At 27.8% G+C, this 18,317-nt stretch overlaps 1 protein-coding gene across 3 annotated transcripts; it reads right to left on the bottom strand.

Annotated features, from left to right (window-relative positions):
* Positions 1-148: 148 nt before the first annotated feature.
* Positions 149-18,242, bottom strand: LOC123291384 (probable protein phosphatase 2C T23F11.1). Of its 3 annotated transcripts, none has more exons than XM_044871656.1 (6): positions 18,168-18,242; positions 17,684-17,874; positions 10,645-11,076; positions 10,237-10,328; positions 9,058-9,241; positions 149-308 (listed from the first exon to the last, which is right to left on the bottom strand). In XM_044871656.1, exons 2-6 carry the CDS (start codon positions 17,868-17,870, stop codon positions 226-228), a joined length of 978 nt encoding a protein of 325 aa, XP_044727591.1. In that variant the 5' UTR covers positions 17,871-17,874; positions 18,168-18,242; the 3' UTR covers positions 149-225. The 3 variants fall into 3 exon arrangements, with proteins under 3 accessions (XP_044727591.1, XP_044727589.1, XP_044727590.1); XM_044871654.1 differs by lacking the exon at positions 18,168-18,242 and adding an exon at positions 17,957-18,090; XM_044871655.1 differs by lacking the exons at positions 149-308; positions 18,168-18,242 and adding exons at positions 829-1,005; positions 17,957-18,090.
* Between the last annotated feature and the right edge of the window lie 75 nt (positions 18,243-18,317).

Here is an 18,317-nt window from a genome sequence, read left to right as displayed (position 1 = left end):
CGTTATTTTATTCGAATACATTATCATCCTTTTTTTATAGAGAAAATTTTTGCATATTAAAACTCATTTATTATTAAATAATACATTGATTAGTGTCGTTAGTTGCAGTTTAAACAAAGGGCAATTCTCCATTATTTATTTGGTTGATGGTAACTTTTAAGTAACAAATTCTTGATGTTTATTTACTCCAAACAAATGCTTAAAAAATTATTAACTACACCGTCTCTATCTGTGTGTTCTATATCTATGTTTCATAAATTTAGCAAGTAAATGAAGGCCAGATTTCAGTCCACTTTGTTTATTGGCACCTGAAATTTTTGAAAATAACTTTTATTTGAGGTATGTATAATTCTGTTAAATAAAAATATTCCAAATATAAAAAACCCAAATGAATAAAGGTTTTTTAACCCCGACAATCGATCTCAACTAGAACACAGAGCTCAGTATTACTATTATTGTGAAGAAAATCTTTATGTAAAAAAGTCTTTATGTATTGTCCGGGGTACAATGTTATTAACATAAGAAGCTATAAACATGTTTGGAAATTTTTCTCAACAGGAAATTCCATTCCTCATCGTGACTTCACATAATATCTATTAAATGAAAATATGAAATAGGCAAATAGCATAAAATAATTTAAACTAATTTTATTTCTTTTATATTTTTAACTGAAAATATACAATTTATATAATAATATACACTTTTTTTGTTTAAAAAATAAAAATTTATACATTTATGAAAATTGTTTCAAATATTGTGAGTATTTAACGTAAAATACAATTTTTTTTTTAAATATCTTATTAAATGCAATTTCGAATTGGCAATTGTTTTTAAGCTATTTCGCGCGTCCAATGGAACCAAATTCGAATTATTTGAATTACATTCATTACAATTTTTTGAATTACATTGATTAAAATAAAAATTATTTTCAATTTACATTTTGTCACTTACAATCTGTATATTTACAATCAAATCAAAATAACCACCTTTTACACCGCCTGTAAGCTAAGAAAAAAAGGAAGCTATTATTACTGTTAAGCAATATCATATTGCATAACTTAATATTTATTATAATAATATAATTTTTAAGTTTGATAATATTGGTACTATTTTTAATTTTTAACTAAATTTCTTCTATTGGATTTTAATGCTAAGAAAGACTCTATCTAGTGATAGAAAAAAGTACTATTGTCAGAACGCCAAATATAGCACAGCACATAAAATGTATAGTAAAGCATATATCTCCTCCTCTCTCTTTAATCAGCTGATTGTAACGAGATTACGAGAATGGTTTACATTTTGATACTCGTGGCGCTGACATCTAAGCGTTAAAATCCAAAGCTAGAGTAAATGGAAAAATCATATATAAGTTTTATAACAAAACTATTTTTATTTTTTCATGATAATTTTAAAGTTACAGACACTTTTAAAAGAACTTTTCAAAATATAAACGAAAACGCCCGACAAAAAAATGCTCGGCAATGAAAAGTTCTTTTAAAACTGCCTGTAACTTTAAAATTATCAGGAAAAAATAAAAACAGTTTTGTTATAAAATATATATGACTGAACAGAATTTTTACTTTTGTTAGGAATTATTTTTATTGCAACGATTGTCTCTCTTTGAATTTCAAATAATTTGTACTTATTTGAACTAAACAATATTAAAAATACCAATATATATTCCAACACGTCATATGAGCTCGTGGAGACAAGATAATTGTTCCTCAAACAAGCGGTACTTACAAATACCGTCAACTAGAAAAATGTTAAAATGATTAAAAACATAAAAATTCAGTACAGACTGTAAGTTCGTGTAAGCTAAATATGATTTTAAAAAGACCGTTCGATATACACTTGAAAACATTCCCCGAAGGTCAATTTAAAAATTATTTTACAATTTCTGGAAACTTTATTAGGAAAAATTATGGAGTTCTGAGTTTAAACTGCACAATAATATTATATGAAAACGATTTATTTTACAAATTGAATAATTTTTAAGAGCCAATGTTGAAATTGATAATAGAATCGTGCTTTTAAATACACCCAGTAAAGCACAGAAGCAAATTTGTTAATTGTTTATATTTTGTTCACTAGCCTTTGGAAGTCAAGAATACTGTGTCACGAATATAAATAACATTTAAAAAGTGATTTCTATTTAAATTTTTGTAGAAAATATATTCAATTTTATTTTGTCTTTTCTTTTATTTAAAATCGATTTACACTCTTGTTAGATATACTCTAGCTAGGATCCCTAGAAAGATCTAGCTAGAACTCTCTACAGATATAGCTAGAAATAAAATAAGGTAAAAATCTAGCAATGGTGTATACATATCTTTTAAAAAAAATTTAGAGAAATTAATTGGAAATACAAATTATTAATTTTGTTTATTCATCGCATAAATTTAATATACTTTTCGGAATTTAAGAGTATACAGTTTGCTGCAAAAAACGTTCTAGGTATCGATTGATTAGCTGTAGTAATGCAACAAAAAGTATATGCAGTTTTGTTCAGAAAAAAATTGAAGGCTCCAGCATTGTGATTTTTCCTTAGTGAATTTCTTGCAAGTGTATGAGGGTCTTAACAATTTGTATTAAAAAGATTTAAGACGTTTCAACTTTTGATATCCATTGGTATAAATTAAAAAAGTTTTGGTTTAGATATATACGCGATTTTGCTTAATTATATTTTAAATCATAAATTTTAAGGCTAAGGATTATTAATGATATAATTAATTGTTACATTTTTCAATATTTATTCTTGCTAATAAATTTTATTAACTATTTTTTATCCCTTTTATTAAACTGGAAATTTATGTAAACAAAGATCCATTACTTATATAGAGGTGACCTTTTAAATTAGGTAATTAAATACAAAATTTGCTTGATGGTTATCATGCAATTTGAAGAATGACTACAAACAGAATTTAAACAAATTTTTTCAGCTTATTTTGGGTTGTAGAGTTTTGTTTCATATAAAATTGATGTATAATATAAAATAGTTCACCAAATGCGAATACTGTTATTGTTTCCGGCCATTTTGAACCTGTTGTCATTTTTTCAAAATCCAATAACTTTTTTTTCAGATATTTTTTTAGCTATAATTATACCAAATTTCAATTTGATAAGAAGTAATTTAAATTAAATAACAATTTGCAATTCAAATTTTTTACACGACCATTAATTTTATGCAGTGGAATCATACAAAAAGGGTTTCATTGAAATCTAAAGATACTGCCATGTATACTCAATGTCACAAAAAATGCTCGTTTTAAAACATTCTAAGTGTTACTATTATAACATAACATATGATGCGTACGCTTAGAATGTTTTAACTGTGGCACTTTTTCTGACAGTGAGTGTACCTAAGAAACTGATTGCTTAAGCCATGTATGTGTTTCATTGTCTATTGACTCTTCACATTCGTACAAGTCACTACGTAGTTTCGATTAGGTGATTGAGTAATAAGTACAACAGTGCTTGTTTGTACCAAGAGGGCTACAAACAAGCACTGAGTCAGTGTCAAAGTAACTGTGAGCTACGAAAGATTGTATTCGAGCCACATATTTAACTAATTATCACGATCTGTTAATAAAATTTTTTTTCACAAATTGTTTTTATTCATAAAAATTACATTCTTCTCAGTAATAAATTTTATCCGTTTCTATTTGAAAATACGTCTTTAAGGACGTTGGTATAAATAAATGCTTCTGAAAATTTTTGTGAAATAATGTTAGTAGAATTGTTTAGTTTTCTTAATTCCCGAAATCAAATTCCAGAAATTCTCTAATAATTCAATCTGAATTTTTATCATACACACTCTACATTCAATAATTCTGTTTGATAATCTGCACCATTTATTTATGAAACAAAACTCTATTTTATTATAAAATATGGCTTTCTACAAAAAGCCCACTTAATATTTTTTTACTGGTTTACGTCAATTCAATTTACCAAATCTGTTCAAATTTTTTTTTTTATATATCGTAACCACGATCAACGAGCTACCAAAAACTATCCCAACACAATCCAAATTATTCAAAATTTGGGTTTGGTTATTATGAGTTAAATTAGGATAGATTGCGGTGGTTTATAGGCTTTTTTTTTTTTTAATTTTGACCTACCTGATCGGATTATAATTTGGCTGATTTAAGCCTGGCTACGATCTATATAAAACAATCAAGATAAAGTGTAGTTTAACAACATTTTGCTTACATAAACGATGTGCTTCTTTTGATAGCTTACACACTAAAGGCTTTATTCATAGCGGATACAACACACGGTGTAAATGAAATAAGGTGAGCATTTATAAACTGTATTAAAATAACATACCTACCATCATAATTTTCCGAATTGGAAATATGGCGCTTACTTGGGCTAGTATAAGATTGGCTATCCACTTATTAACGTGAATACCGGATCATCTTGTTTTGGTTACTCCATTTTACATGGGTCTGGTATTATAGTGTATATTGCAATTTATTATTTCGGGAAATCAATTTTTAATAATCCAGCCTCATACAAATTTTTCGTTTACTAAATTTTTAAACAATCACAACCTTGATTTTATATAATTTAGTGCCAAACGCGATACGCTATGTAAATAGAGAGGTGTTAAACAAAATTTTCTTGGATAAATATGTAAAGTAGAAATAAGTATAATTATTTCTTTCTTTACTGTTTTAAATTTTGAAGGCGATCACGTTCAAAATACTAACATTCTGTATATTGAAATAACAAAAAATTTAACCCTAATTAATTACATTTAATAAATTCCATCCGACGGGTTTTCATTTCAAAAGAATATTGCTTCGTAAAAATTGAGAATTTTTGACACTATTGAAAAATAAAAATATCTGACAATAAGTACATCATTTGGAAATTGTTTTATAGCAAATATTACTTAGCATATTAAACTACATGTAGACTATTATAAAAATTTGTACTTCGAGAAAAAGATTGAACAAATACGTTCAAATTAAAAAAAAATAAATAAATTATTTTGTAGATGTTTGAAATTTTCATGATAATTTTTTGGTCAGGATAATACCGAATGTAAAACGTAATTTTACTGAAGAACGAATTTTACGAACGGTAGCTAATAAAAGATTATGTGTTCTTTTTATAAAATGGTGTTATCCACGAATCGATGGTTTGTTAAAATAGATTTTACAATACATTTTTTGTTTTAAATTGTTTGCACAATGTAAGATAAGAGGTTCTCAAATATTATAATAAATCAAGTTATTTTTTCCAAATTAAAAAAAAAAAAAAAAAAAAAAACCTTTGAAAGTGTGTAAGCATTCAAAAGAAGTAGTTAGATATCTATTTATCTTGTACATAGTTATAAACCTTGTTAGTCACAAAAAAACATAATAAATTAAAACAGGTACATTCAGTAGAGAGTTCTGCTTACATTATTTACTATGCCAAATATTAATAAATATTAATAGTCTATATTCTAGTCTATGTCGTTTATAAATTTTAAACATTAAAATGGATTCAGAGTTTAAAAGTTTATTCGTATTTATATTTGCAACTGATCTGAGATTCGCATAGCTGGTGTTAACTTCAACTGAAATCTAATTGATACATTCTATTTACGGATAAAGATCTGTTCATGTAATACTAGTATGAATTCGTCAATCCGAGAAAAATGTTTGTTCAAAAGAGAGAATCTTTCAAAGTGTGTCGATGAATATAGTAAATACGATCGTATGTATATATTTCTGAAAATGTATAAAGAATTAATATATCGTTTAAAATATATTGTAGACTGCGGTATTATCCGGTCAAATTAAATGAAAAAATATATGAGTGAAGGTACAAAAATTCGCACCCGGCTGAAATTTGGTATGATTGTTCAAAACACCATCATAAATGAAATTTTTTCCTAACGCACCAAAGAAGTATAATTTCAAAAACATGTTTTGCATCAAACTGGGCTAATTTGAAGATGAAAAATATTTTTGATTGAATTTACTGCTGCGTTTTATTGTTTTATTTAATAATATCCGATATATTTTTTATAGAGCAGCAGTATGTTGGGTTGATTATTTTTTTTGATAGTTTCTGGAGAACAAGTTAAGAGTATTATATACATACTTCTTTATCAAACAAAAGACATTCAATTGCAAATATTCATACATATTATTATCTCTACTAAATGTCCTTCAAAAAAATATGTTAGTAGAAATATTTTATTAAATAAATTTATTCCTACGTCAAACAAAATGATGGCAGTTGGTGAGTAATTGTATAAATAATAAATTGTGAGACTTAAAAATGTCAAATTTAATCACTAAAAAATCATTCAAGTTGATTCGGTTAGTTATGATAAGTTTTTTTAAATATAAATTCCAAAAATTAAAGTTAATCTGGAGTATAGTTAATTGGAGGCTCAAAATCGCCCAATCAATGTGGGTTCGAGTCTCCAAAAAATTAAAAATTACATTAATTATTTTTGCTAGCAATGCTAATCGCAAGGCAATGGAGAAAATTCAAGCCATGAATTTAAATCTTGAGAAATCCTACTTGAAGATCTCTATTGTTCAAAAAAGCTAGAGCGGCGAAAAATAGTTTCAAACAACTCAATTTCATATGATTTTTATATTTCATATCATAAATACGTAGGTATATTCTTGGCCATTAAAATACCAAAAAGCTTTATTATGCCCGACCAATGAAATTGTGCGTTCTTCCCAACAAACTTCGGAGGCATAAATAACCATGTTTCGCGTTGGAAATATTTACTGAAAATTTAAGTTCATAAGATTATGTAAACTATCTGTCAATACTAACCGAATCAACTTAAGAGGTTCAAACTTAATCCAAATTAATATTAAATAAATTTTGTACTTCTAATGATCATTAAATACATTTAAAAAAAATCAAAGATATACAAATTGCAACTCAACGTTATATAATACTAACATTGCAAATTTATCTATAAAGTTAGGGTTTCCTCGAAAAGTAATGCCATTATTTAGCGACCACAATATGACGGTGATTCATTGAATACTGAAGTAAACAGATATTAAATATATTTGCTGTCAAAAATTTAATTAATAACAATAATATTGGCAATGTGATATCCCTGTTTATTTCTATCTTTAATGAGCCATCGTTATATTACGACCGCTAAATAATACTACCTCCAGGGAAACCAAGGTTTAAGGGAATGTAATTTTAAACCCACATTCCTAAGATCACTGTAGATAAATTTTTCCCACGTAGACTACTTACTGCAGTTTAAGAGGAGCGCATTTAATGATTAATTTGTTTTTTTACATTTTGACTACAATACATAAAAAATTTATAAATTTATACATTCAACAAAACATTTCTCATAAATAAAACATGATATTGCAGTCTTAAACAAATGAATTTCACACATTAGGACCCCGTTCGTCTTTAACTCAATTGAGTAATGGATTTGTTAACAATAATGTGGTAACTTTTTAACTAAACGTATTTTATTTTGTGGTAAATATTGATTTTTCTTCCATTAAATTAGCTCATCAAAATTTTCTTTTAATTTTTTATTAATTTGACTTATTTATTATTTGTTTAATGATAATATTGTTTTTAAATGCAGCTTAATATAATGATAACGAAATGTTACACAAATTTTAAAAAACGGTTCGAAAGACTTTATTATATTATAAAATTGATATATTATTCTTGTAATATTTTTATTGAAAGCAGCCAATTGTAAGAATTATTTAAAATCAAGGAAAAATTATTAAAAGAAGCTTCATGTGATATTAATAATGGATTTACTTCCGTAAGAGATAATACAATAATAAGGAACAGGCTTAGGTATTTGGATTTAATATAATATTTAGAAGAATGTAGTTTGGTAAGGGTGAGGTTAAGCAAAGATTACCAAAAGTTACTTAAAAAGACATTTTAAATAATATTTGATCAATTTTTGGTAGGATTGATTTGACCACTTTTGACGATTTCATGCCCTCCAGCTCCACGGCTCCAGAGGGAGGGGTCCCCCAGGGGAGTTATATCAAACCTAGGACTTTGTTGATATAAACTCTGATACGAAATTTACTGTCCCCTCAGCCTCTAATTAGAAAATACCATTTTCCTGTATTTGGAATGGCTCCCAAAATCGGTTCATCCATTTAGGATCTACGATGCCTCAAATAGGCAGACATATCTAAGGGTCAATCTTATAACCATCCTCTTTTTTGCGCCGGGGATTAACAAAAACTAATTTAAATTATAATCAAATTGCCTTAAAAACAATATTTTGATTCAAAGGATACGTTTACCTCTTAGGCGGAAATTAAAAAAACCGTTTATTTAATTCCACCTAATTGAAAGAGGTAGCATGTATAATGTTTATGTGCCTTGACAGTCGATAATATTAACATGTATATGATTGTTTCTAGAAATCATTTTCATAATAAGAAGTCGAAAGGAGTTTAAGTTGCATGAAAATCCAAAGTGTAAGATGGTTCGACTTCCTTCCAATAAAAAGAAAATAAAGAGTTTTTCTCTAGCGGTAATTTAGTACTAATCGAATGTATTTAAATTTTTTGTCATAAAAGCACAATGAGTTATAATTTATATAATTTTAATGTTTTAAATCAAACCTTGATGAAATAATTTAACGGAAGTCATTTTGAAGCGTCTGTTACAAATAAAAAAATGGCCTTAATTATGGTCCCAACGCAATAAAAAAAAATTGTACAATTTCTTTTTTTACGCTAATATCACAATATCTACTATATTATATATTATTTAAAAATTTTAAAATGATCACAATTTTTTTTCAAATATATATTTCATTTTTTTGATTTATTGCATTTTAAACACACACAATTAGAAAATAAAATAAAAATAATTGAAAACTTTTGCTTTATACATATACATATGATAAAACAGGGTAATGTTATAATTTAAAACAAATATGAATAAGAACTCCCATCATTTTGACTTTTATTGTACGAAAAAAAAAAATAATAAAAATTTATAATCAAGACATATACTTGATATCATTATAGTCTTGTTGAAAATTACTAGGTGTTTCACTTTGCTTACATCGTTTAGATAATTCTTCATACGATTTACCATGTAAAAAACATATTAATACCACTGTCATATTGTCACAACCAAGGCCAGCCATTGTACAATCTGGTGACAAACATCGCATCATTAATTCTTCACATATATCTTCTGGATCCATTCCCGTTCCGATACGACTTCGAACAAAATTTAATACTTCCTATAATCGTATAAGAAAACATTATAATGTATGTAAAGATTATCACAACTTATACCAGGTATTGCGAACCAATGGGTCGCGTGCAATTGATGGTACGCGACACAATATTTTGGGTACGCTATCGATCACTTTTACTATGAATTATTATATTACGAATTATCGTGGACTACAATTGACTACAATTGACATTTTAAAACAAATAACAAATCCGTTAGTCAAAAAAGTGAACCAAAGCAAAATGAATGAATTGCAAGTGCAATGAAAGGTAGAAACAGGCGTCGTCTATGATTAAACATGTTAGCAAAAATAGCCATACGAGCGCGACAAGTTACTCGGCTGCAAATGTCATTGCTCAGCATAGTAAAACATTTCAAAAGGGAAAGTTTTTAAAGGAAGCCTATTTAGTATGCGCGTCCTCACTCCTCCACCGATAAGATAACTCAGCGCATCAAAGATACAACTCTATATGGAAGCACAATAAAATAATTTTAAAACTGATCGGAAATGTAATAGATCAACAAAAAATTGACATTAATTAAACAAGCACTGACGCCACTAAATCTGTATGTTTAGCTGTATTTGCTCGATATTGCGTAGGAAACGTCATTAGGGAGGATTAATTGCGAATCCCAATAATCACGAAGTCAAAATTATTTAACGGCACGTCTAGAAAAAATGCCACGTTGATACATACATATACATGATGTACGCAAAACAAGTGTCAAAATAAATAAAGATACAACGAAGGAACAATTAAGACAAGTACAAACTAGCATTTTTTTTTTCGAATGATATTAAAAATAAAATTTTTGGGTCGAAGCTCCCAAAATTATCCGCTAATTATAGTAGTTTTTACATATTTGTCAGTATTTTTGGTGTCATAAGCGATAAAATTATTAAAGAGAAATTTGTCACCATATCCGTCGAGTCTATAAGTGCCAATGCGGAGTCTACAATCCTACATTAAACTTTAAATAAATTACAAAATCACTTACCTCATTAGTTAATACATCCCAAATACCATCACAGGCAATAACTACAAATTCCCAATTTTCGTTTATTTGCCTGCATTCAATATCTGGGTTAGCTAGGACAAAAAATTAAAATAAGAAACAAAAATACCCACTTTAAGAATTTATATTTTATCCAGGAGTTTAAACAAAATTTGTTATTTTGAATTGAAAGAAGTCTGTTTATGTAAATTGTGTGTCAATTTTTCATAATTCTGATATATCTTGATGAATAGATCAACTCTTTGTGGACGCAAAAAAAACCCAAAATTATATAAAAACTTTAGGGTTTAACATTCTAATTAAACAAGGTTCTGCTCCAAAGGTTCGAATGCTTTGTCTGTATTGTTTGAGGGATTCATTTATATAAAAAATGACTTTAATAAAAATTACCAGTAACAATTTGTTCTTCTGCTGATTTTTTTTCATTTTTCTTAAAACTGAAATCACCCAAAGCACGTGACAGTGCAAGATTACCATTAACACGATTAAATTCAACCCAGCCACCACCTGCTGTAATTCTTTGCATTTCTATTTCATTTCCGGGCTTATGATCAAACGACAACTGTTCAACTTGTCCATTTACACTGGCTATTGCACGAGAATCACCAACATTGGCACAATATAATCGTTTATCTTTTATTAAAATTGTGACAGCAGTTGAACCAGCTTGTTCGTCTCGTAAACTTTCTTCCATTAACATAGCTTGATCCAATTCTAAAAAGGCGGCCTTTAAAGCCGCCGGTATATCACCATTCCTATATTCGCATCGGCTTGTTACATACTTGTGTAAATGTTTCCCAGCATACTGTGCAACTTTCGCACCTAGAAATAAAAAATTTAATATATATATATATATATATATATATAAAACATTTTCTTAAGATAAATTTTTTTATAAGGCTAGCTTTTTTCCTCTACACTTGACTGGAAAATTCTACGATTTCGAGATTATTTTTTGGCTTCTGAAATCATTCCGTAATTTCTCAAAATACTTAAGAGGTATTTGAAACTATTTTGAATTTTTTTAAATAAAACAAGTTTTAAGTATCTTAAAAAGACTTAAGACTTTTCAAAAACTATAACATTGCCATGAATACAAAAATAAACGATATTTTGCATTGAAAATTTGGAATGACCTAAATTCGGTACTGCAAAGAACGTTTTTTTCTTTCATCTTTAGTTTGCATGGATAAAATTAAATATACGTATTTCCATTTTACAAACTTTTTCAGCATACAGAATATGATTTTTCAAGTTGCAAATAGTAAAAAATACAAGTTGTAAATGAAATTTAAAAAAATTTTCTGCATTAATTAACCGTTTTATTTATATAAAACATGTAACTTTTTTTTCTCATAGGATAATTCATTAGCGTTTGATAGTATATATCAGGGTCGTATTAGACCTGACGCGTAAGGAATTATTGTTTCGAATAGAATTTAATTTTAATCAAAGCAAATTTAGTCTACTTTAAAAACATCTTAAAAAGGTACTTCAAAAACTACCCGTTTAGGGTTATAATCGCCAAAATCATACAAAAAGCCGAAACTTTCACGAGTTTTTTTGATTTTTAACAAAGTTGCGTTTGACGCTCGAGGTCACAAACTTGGATTATTCAATTGGGACAACATCTTAAACAAGTCTGCTAAAAATCAGAACTACCGAATTTGACGTTATATCTGATGTATAGTTAAATCGAAAAATTTGGAAAGGCTTTATCTCGGAAAGTATTGGGTTTACATTAAATTAAGTCCATTTTCATCTCATATTTAATCTAAAACGTTTAAAAACGTTCTCAAAAGGATTTATCAAAAAACTAGTCCTTTAAGGTTATAATCGTATTATAGATATTTCTCTAAAAAATAATTATGATTTTCATACAGCCAATGGCTACCTTGGAGTGGAAATACATATTAATAACATGTACCTAGTCAAATGATTATTTCCCACAATTTGATTTATGCTTACGTACAGTTTTTATTTGATTTGAAAGCTCATTGTTTTACGGAATGTGGTTGGTTATTATTTTCAAGAATATTCTTCATGATACTCGTACTCTCGTATGTCGTATGTCGTATGTGGTATATCGTATGCATATCGTGTTTACTACGGAAGTGTGTTATTATTTTAAGGATTTCAACCATGCTATATTCTTATTATTTTACATTTAATAATATTTTATAAACGTACATAAATATTTGTATCTGCATTATGCATTTTAATGTATTATATTACATTACATTCAACATATGAACAACATTTAACTCTCGTAAGCTTTTTGAATTCAGTTTGTACTTTCGTTTATTTAAAATTGTTTATTTATGATAATAAATTCCACAATAATCAAATCGCGGTATATACTTGTTGTTTTATTTAAAAGCACACAATATTTGCAGGCCTGTAATTTTATTATCCTTGGTCCTATTAGGTTCTTCTACGTTTCATTTTAAGGATACAGAAGTGAACTTGAAGATGCATTGCTTCAGTTTGCTCTGAGGCTCAAAGTTTCGTCGCGGAACTCAAATATTCAAAACAATTTGTAATAGTCTTAAGATCCCGCTGCAAAATCAGTACATTTATAACGTGGTTAATCAAACTCTTATTTAAGGACTGTTTTATACACATTTTTCATTGGGGGAAAAAATTTATAAAGAAAAGCGGTTTTCCATATAAGAATGGTTAAAGTTACAATTGAATTTCAAGCACTTCGATTATATTCTTTACTCTATCGATTTGAAATTTGGATATCTTATAGGTATTCATATTCAACCTGCCCTGGTTACTTTTATTTTTCGAAAATCATGTTAATTTTCCCAATTTTTATTGTTTACACCCAGGTACTTTTTCTTATTCCACTGTATCTGAATATGAACTATGAAAATTGGGAAAATTTTTGTGCATCTCATAACCGTACGATTTTTCGTTGTCAAATTATCGTTATAATATTATATTATTATTATTATGTAGGTAAGATAATTAAATATGCACTAAAATTTCAATATATCGAAATATCGTGTATATATACTCATATCTCGAGAACGAAAAATTACACGGCTATGAAACGCACATCAAATTAGGGGGGAGGTATATAAATCTTTAAAGATCAGAACAGTTTTCATACAAATATTCTTGAATTTGCCCTTAAAATGAGTCCTGTAAAACACAAAAAGACCAAGCATGCTTGCAGATATTGTGTGTTCTTAAAAAATTCCACGTTTTTATTTTTGTCGAGTATATTTCTTATAAATAGACAATCGTTTAATTAGAATCCTTTTGGAAAATATTAGCCTAAATAAAAATAAGTTTATTCATCAAAAATAAATAACATATATGAATATACAGCGTGTTTATTTCAAAATTATCCACCCTTAATAACTCTAGACCTGAAAGTGATTGTTTTGTGTGAAAACATAGATTTAGATATCAAAGGGGAAGTTCAAAAATGGTACCTAGAGAATTTCATGTTTCATCCCTTCGCCCCCATTATCACCACTTTGAAATTTCAAATGGCACTGCTACCATGTGATACATCATTTGAAAGGGTATACAATTATTTATTCAACCATGATAAATCGATTGCTTAAGATAATGTTTATGATAATTAATTCATCAAGAATAATTAACATATATGAATATACAGCATGTTTATTTCAAAATTATCCACTCTTAATAACTCTAGACCTGAAAGTGATTGTTTTGTGTGAAAACACATAGATTTAGATATCAAGGGGGAAGTTCAAAAATGGTACGTAGAGAATTTCATGTTTCATCCTCTCGCCTCCCACCATCCCAACTTTGACATTTCAAATGGCACTCATACATGATACATCATTTGAAAGGGTATACAATTATTTATTCAACCATGATAAAAAAATCGATCGATTGATTTTGAAGATAGATTACACAGAAGATCAAGATATCAAAATCAATTATTATCATCAAAACATTGCGGATTGGATATTCAAAACATTTCGGACTGCTGAATTAAATTACAGTCATCAAAAATTATTTCATTCTTATTAAAGCCTAAAGACTTGTTAGACATACTGTATATAGTTTAACAATTGGATAATAAAATTATTGATGTTTTTAATAGTTTTTAATAAATTATTATCAACTTGTGAAAAAATCGCGTCATTTAAAAATAATTTTATTATATAACTTATAGGTACCAATGTTTTAGCATACTCCAGCAGCTAATAATAAATTTCATCCACCGTGAAAAAAACTTGTGAGTCGCTGAGTTGTGTGACTAGCTCTAATAGGTTTCAAGAATGTGGAGCCCTGGTCTCAGAATTAGCACATAAGTGAAAGCTAGCAAAAAAATTGTCATCACAGGTGAAAAGAATGACCCAAAATTAGTGGGTTTCAAAAAAAAATTCCAATAAGATCGGATCAAATTTGCCTGTATTATCCAAAAAATCGAATTTTTACCTTTATGATGTCATCAGAATCCAAAAAATTTAATTTTGCTCTATCACATCCAAATTTTATAAAATTTTGATAAACAAAGTATGTAATCCTACTAAAATTGGGTCACACTTTTCAAAATTGTGATCAAAATTAATGTAGCTCTAATAGGTTTCAAGAATGTGGAGCCGTGGTCCCGGAATTAAGTACATAAGTGATAGCTAGCGAAAAATTGGCATCACAGCTGAAAAGAATGACCCAAAATTAGTGGGTTTCATAAAAAAATTCCAATAAAATCGGATCAAATTTGCCTATATTATCCAAAAAATCGAATTGTCTTACTTTATGACTTTATGTAAATTAATGAGCGCCTTTTACATGATTCTTCACTAACTTTTTGTTTTACGTATAAAACATACGTTTTGTTTAGCGCCTCTATTTCTTATGCGCCGGTGGCGGGTGCCTCTTTTTCCACGCCCTAGTTACGGACCTGTGTTTTTAATTGTACTGTATCAGAGTGAGTTTTTAATTGAACCTGAAAACTTAGCACATGCCAACTTTTAAAAGCACCCAATATATTACGTATATACAGGATATAATAAGGAGCATGTAAATCGTACGATCATTAATGTATAATCAATATTATGATGATACTATGGGAAGGCAAAAAATGACAATCACAATTATTTAACATTATAATAATATGTTTTACAATAAAAAATCATATACATTTCAATAATAAGTGAGATGGGTATATAAACATTACATACATTAAGTTAGAGTTGTAGGTAATGGTCGAATACACAACGATTACGAAGGCCATTGTAAATGATTGAAGTTCATTATTAAATTTAAACTATTTGCTATTTATTGCAATCATCAATTTATTGATTTTCATACCCTCAATATAATTGAAAGAATTCAATACGTATCAGAAAAATAATTATAAATTAAAATATCTATAATAAAATATTGAGTCCAAGAGATTTCACAGAGAGCGTAAGATAAAATAAACGAATTTTTAATTAAAAATAAACGGCGCTTAAACCTTATGGAAATTGCCTCCCAACTAAATTGAGTTTTTGATATGTCGTTATTCTAAGCATCCTGTATTGTTTGGACAATTTTAAGTCGAAAGTGCCTTAATAGTATATATACATATACAGCGTGTCTACTTAAGTTTGCTCCATGTGGGAAACTTTTTTATTATTTTACGAAAAGAAATTATTTTTATAAAAATCTCTGCTTTCGAAAATATTAACATTCAGCTATTCTTTTTTGACATAGGGTGCATAAATTGAAAAAGTTCGAAAGGAATGTTAATGATCGTTAGAAATGTAGACCATTTAGAACAGATAATAAGGGAAACGGTTCAAGAAATCACTCCTAAAATATACAGGGTGTAAGTCGGCTACATGAAAAACTTGTTTATTATAAAGTTTACGAAAAAAAGTTATGATTTACAAAAATGTCAAAAATACTTACTATTCAGCTATTTACTTTTGACATTGAATGTACAGGGTGTCGACAAATTAAAAAAGTTCGATAGGAATGTTTATGGTCGTTTAGAAATGTAGACAATTTTAAACAGATAATAATAAGGGAAACGGTTCAAGAAATCGCTATCGAGATATGTAGGAGTGTATTTAAAGAATTTTTTAAAATAACAATTACATGTATGGAATGCGTGGATACGTTGTGGCAAAAACGAACGGTTTTTACTTACGTCAACAATTATAATTGTAACGTAATGTATGAAAGATAAATGTTTTGTATTAATTATTTTGTTATTAATGTTTCAAATTAGCAAATAAACCTTTTTTATAAATAGGATTTGCAAAATTTAATTTAAAATTTAAGTGGTTAAAACATTCTCATGAACTGATCTTGAACCTTCTCGATTAGTCTTGACATTTCTAGAATAATCTGGAATATTTCGGATCGATCTATAAACTTCGAGAATAATCTGGTAAAAACATGCTCAACGTCATAACTGATCGGAAAGATTCTTTGCTGATTCCAAAAATGCTTACGGACAGTCAGTTGAAGTTTAAACTAACAAAGTATACGATCTCAGTTACAAAAGCCGTGGCCGATTAAATATTTTAATCTCTGATCAAACAAAAAATGATCAAGATTCTTTGATTTATACTTGGCAAAATAATTGTGTCTTGTAAAATTTTCTTTTACTTTCATAGAAAAAGTTCAACAAGTTTCAAAATTTGTTTCGACTTCCAGGCCGCATTCCAGAATTTTTCCAAGTAAAAATGTTTCAGACTTATCATAATGAGACAGCCTAAGAGTTTCGAATAAAAACTAACGCTAATAATACAAATAGTACTAATGAGACTATATAACCGTTAAAACCTTACTTCAATTGGTGTAAAGCAGTGTTTCTTAAAGTGGGCAATAATGACCCCGTGTGGGCGCTAGAGGAATAAATGTAATAAGATTGAGAAGCTCTGATTAAAATAAATTTCAATATTGGTTTAAGTCAGTAAACTTTATAATCTAAAATTTTTTTTTTACTAAGCAAATTTAAATTTTGTATTGAAAGAAAGTTTCACAATACAATTGAAAGCGTTCCACAGACATACAGTTTTTTAAATTTTATTCTTGTTTAACCTTTAAAAAATTTTAGATTCAAATTAAATATAATAATTTTCTTGGAAAATTTCCCAATTTATTCCACTAATTAGCACTTCTTGCATGTGTAATTTTCATCCATATTATACTATTGAGAAAAATTATTTTCCTGTGTAATTATCAAAAAATGAACAAATTATAAAAAATATTTGTAAATTCTATTTTAATCATTTCCTCCGACCGAGAATAAATAGACTCCCTAATTTTTCTGTTTAAATAGAAACGCTGTGTAGGTAGATTGTTTAAATAGAAATGCTGTGTGCTATGTAATGCTGTAAAGCATATTATGCAATTATTGAGTAAGTAACAAAATCGAAATATTGAATGTCTTTTTAATTATTAATAAGCTAATTAAATATTTGATAAATCATACCCCCGTGCCCATCATAAACAGCAAAAAAAGCCGTCCCAGGATCATCTGGTAAAGATAATATGTGAGTATGAGAATCTTCCATTTGTACTCGCCATCCTTGCATACAACTAGATCCAACTCGATATTCAGAATTTTGAACACAAGCTGATTCCTTTGACGTAATCGGTTCAGTTAATGTTTGTCCCATTACTCTAAAACAAAATCAAAACCTATAAAATGAATTCGTCATTCACTAATTAAATGCAAGCATTTATATCTTGAGATTCAAAACACCTTCGAGGTATTGCATTATATGATAAACAACGTTTGTCAATTAAAGATTTGTGGGTATCTAATAACGATAATGGTATACTGTGGTAATACATTTTTCATTACAGATTTTACTCTTAATATCCAAAAATAATTCCCATAAAAATTAAATACAACTACAATTTATTTGAATATTATTTTGAGAAACACATATTTGTTTTCCTTGACAACTTACCTAAGTTTCTTACGTCAATAAAAAGTAAAGGAAATTTTTTTTGTGAACACTTCAAAAATTAAAAAAAAAAACAACAAAAACAAAACCAATTATTACGAAAATAGTAGCATTAAAATTTTAAAATAAAATTTAATTATTCACAACATTAGG

This window comes from Chrysoperla carnea, chromosome 2, assembly GCF_905475395.1.
Source record: "Chrysoperla carnea chromosome 2, inChrCarn1.1, whole genome shotgun sequence".
Lineage (NCBI taxonomy): Eukaryota > Metazoa > Arthropoda > Insecta > Neuroptera > Chrysopidae > Chrysoperla > Chrysoperla carnea.
The sequence above is the reverse complement of the archived record's forward strand: the minus strand, read 5'-3'. Positions and strand labels throughout refer to the sequence as shown.

Excerpts from the sequence above, each read along its gene's own strand:
- LOC123291384 (XM_044871654.1), bottom strand. The coding sequence starts at position 18,048 with ATGTATTACCACAGTATACCATTATCGTTATTAGATACCCACAAATCT. Across the intron at positions 17,875-17,956 it reads TATAATGCAATACCTCGAAG|AGTAATGGGACAAACATTAA; the intron begins GTGTTTTGAATC and ends ATTTTGTTTTAG. Across the intron at positions 9,242-10,236 it reads GGGATGTATTAACTAATGAG|GAAGTATTAAATTTTGTTCG; the intron begins GTAAGTGATTTT and ends ATACGATTATAG.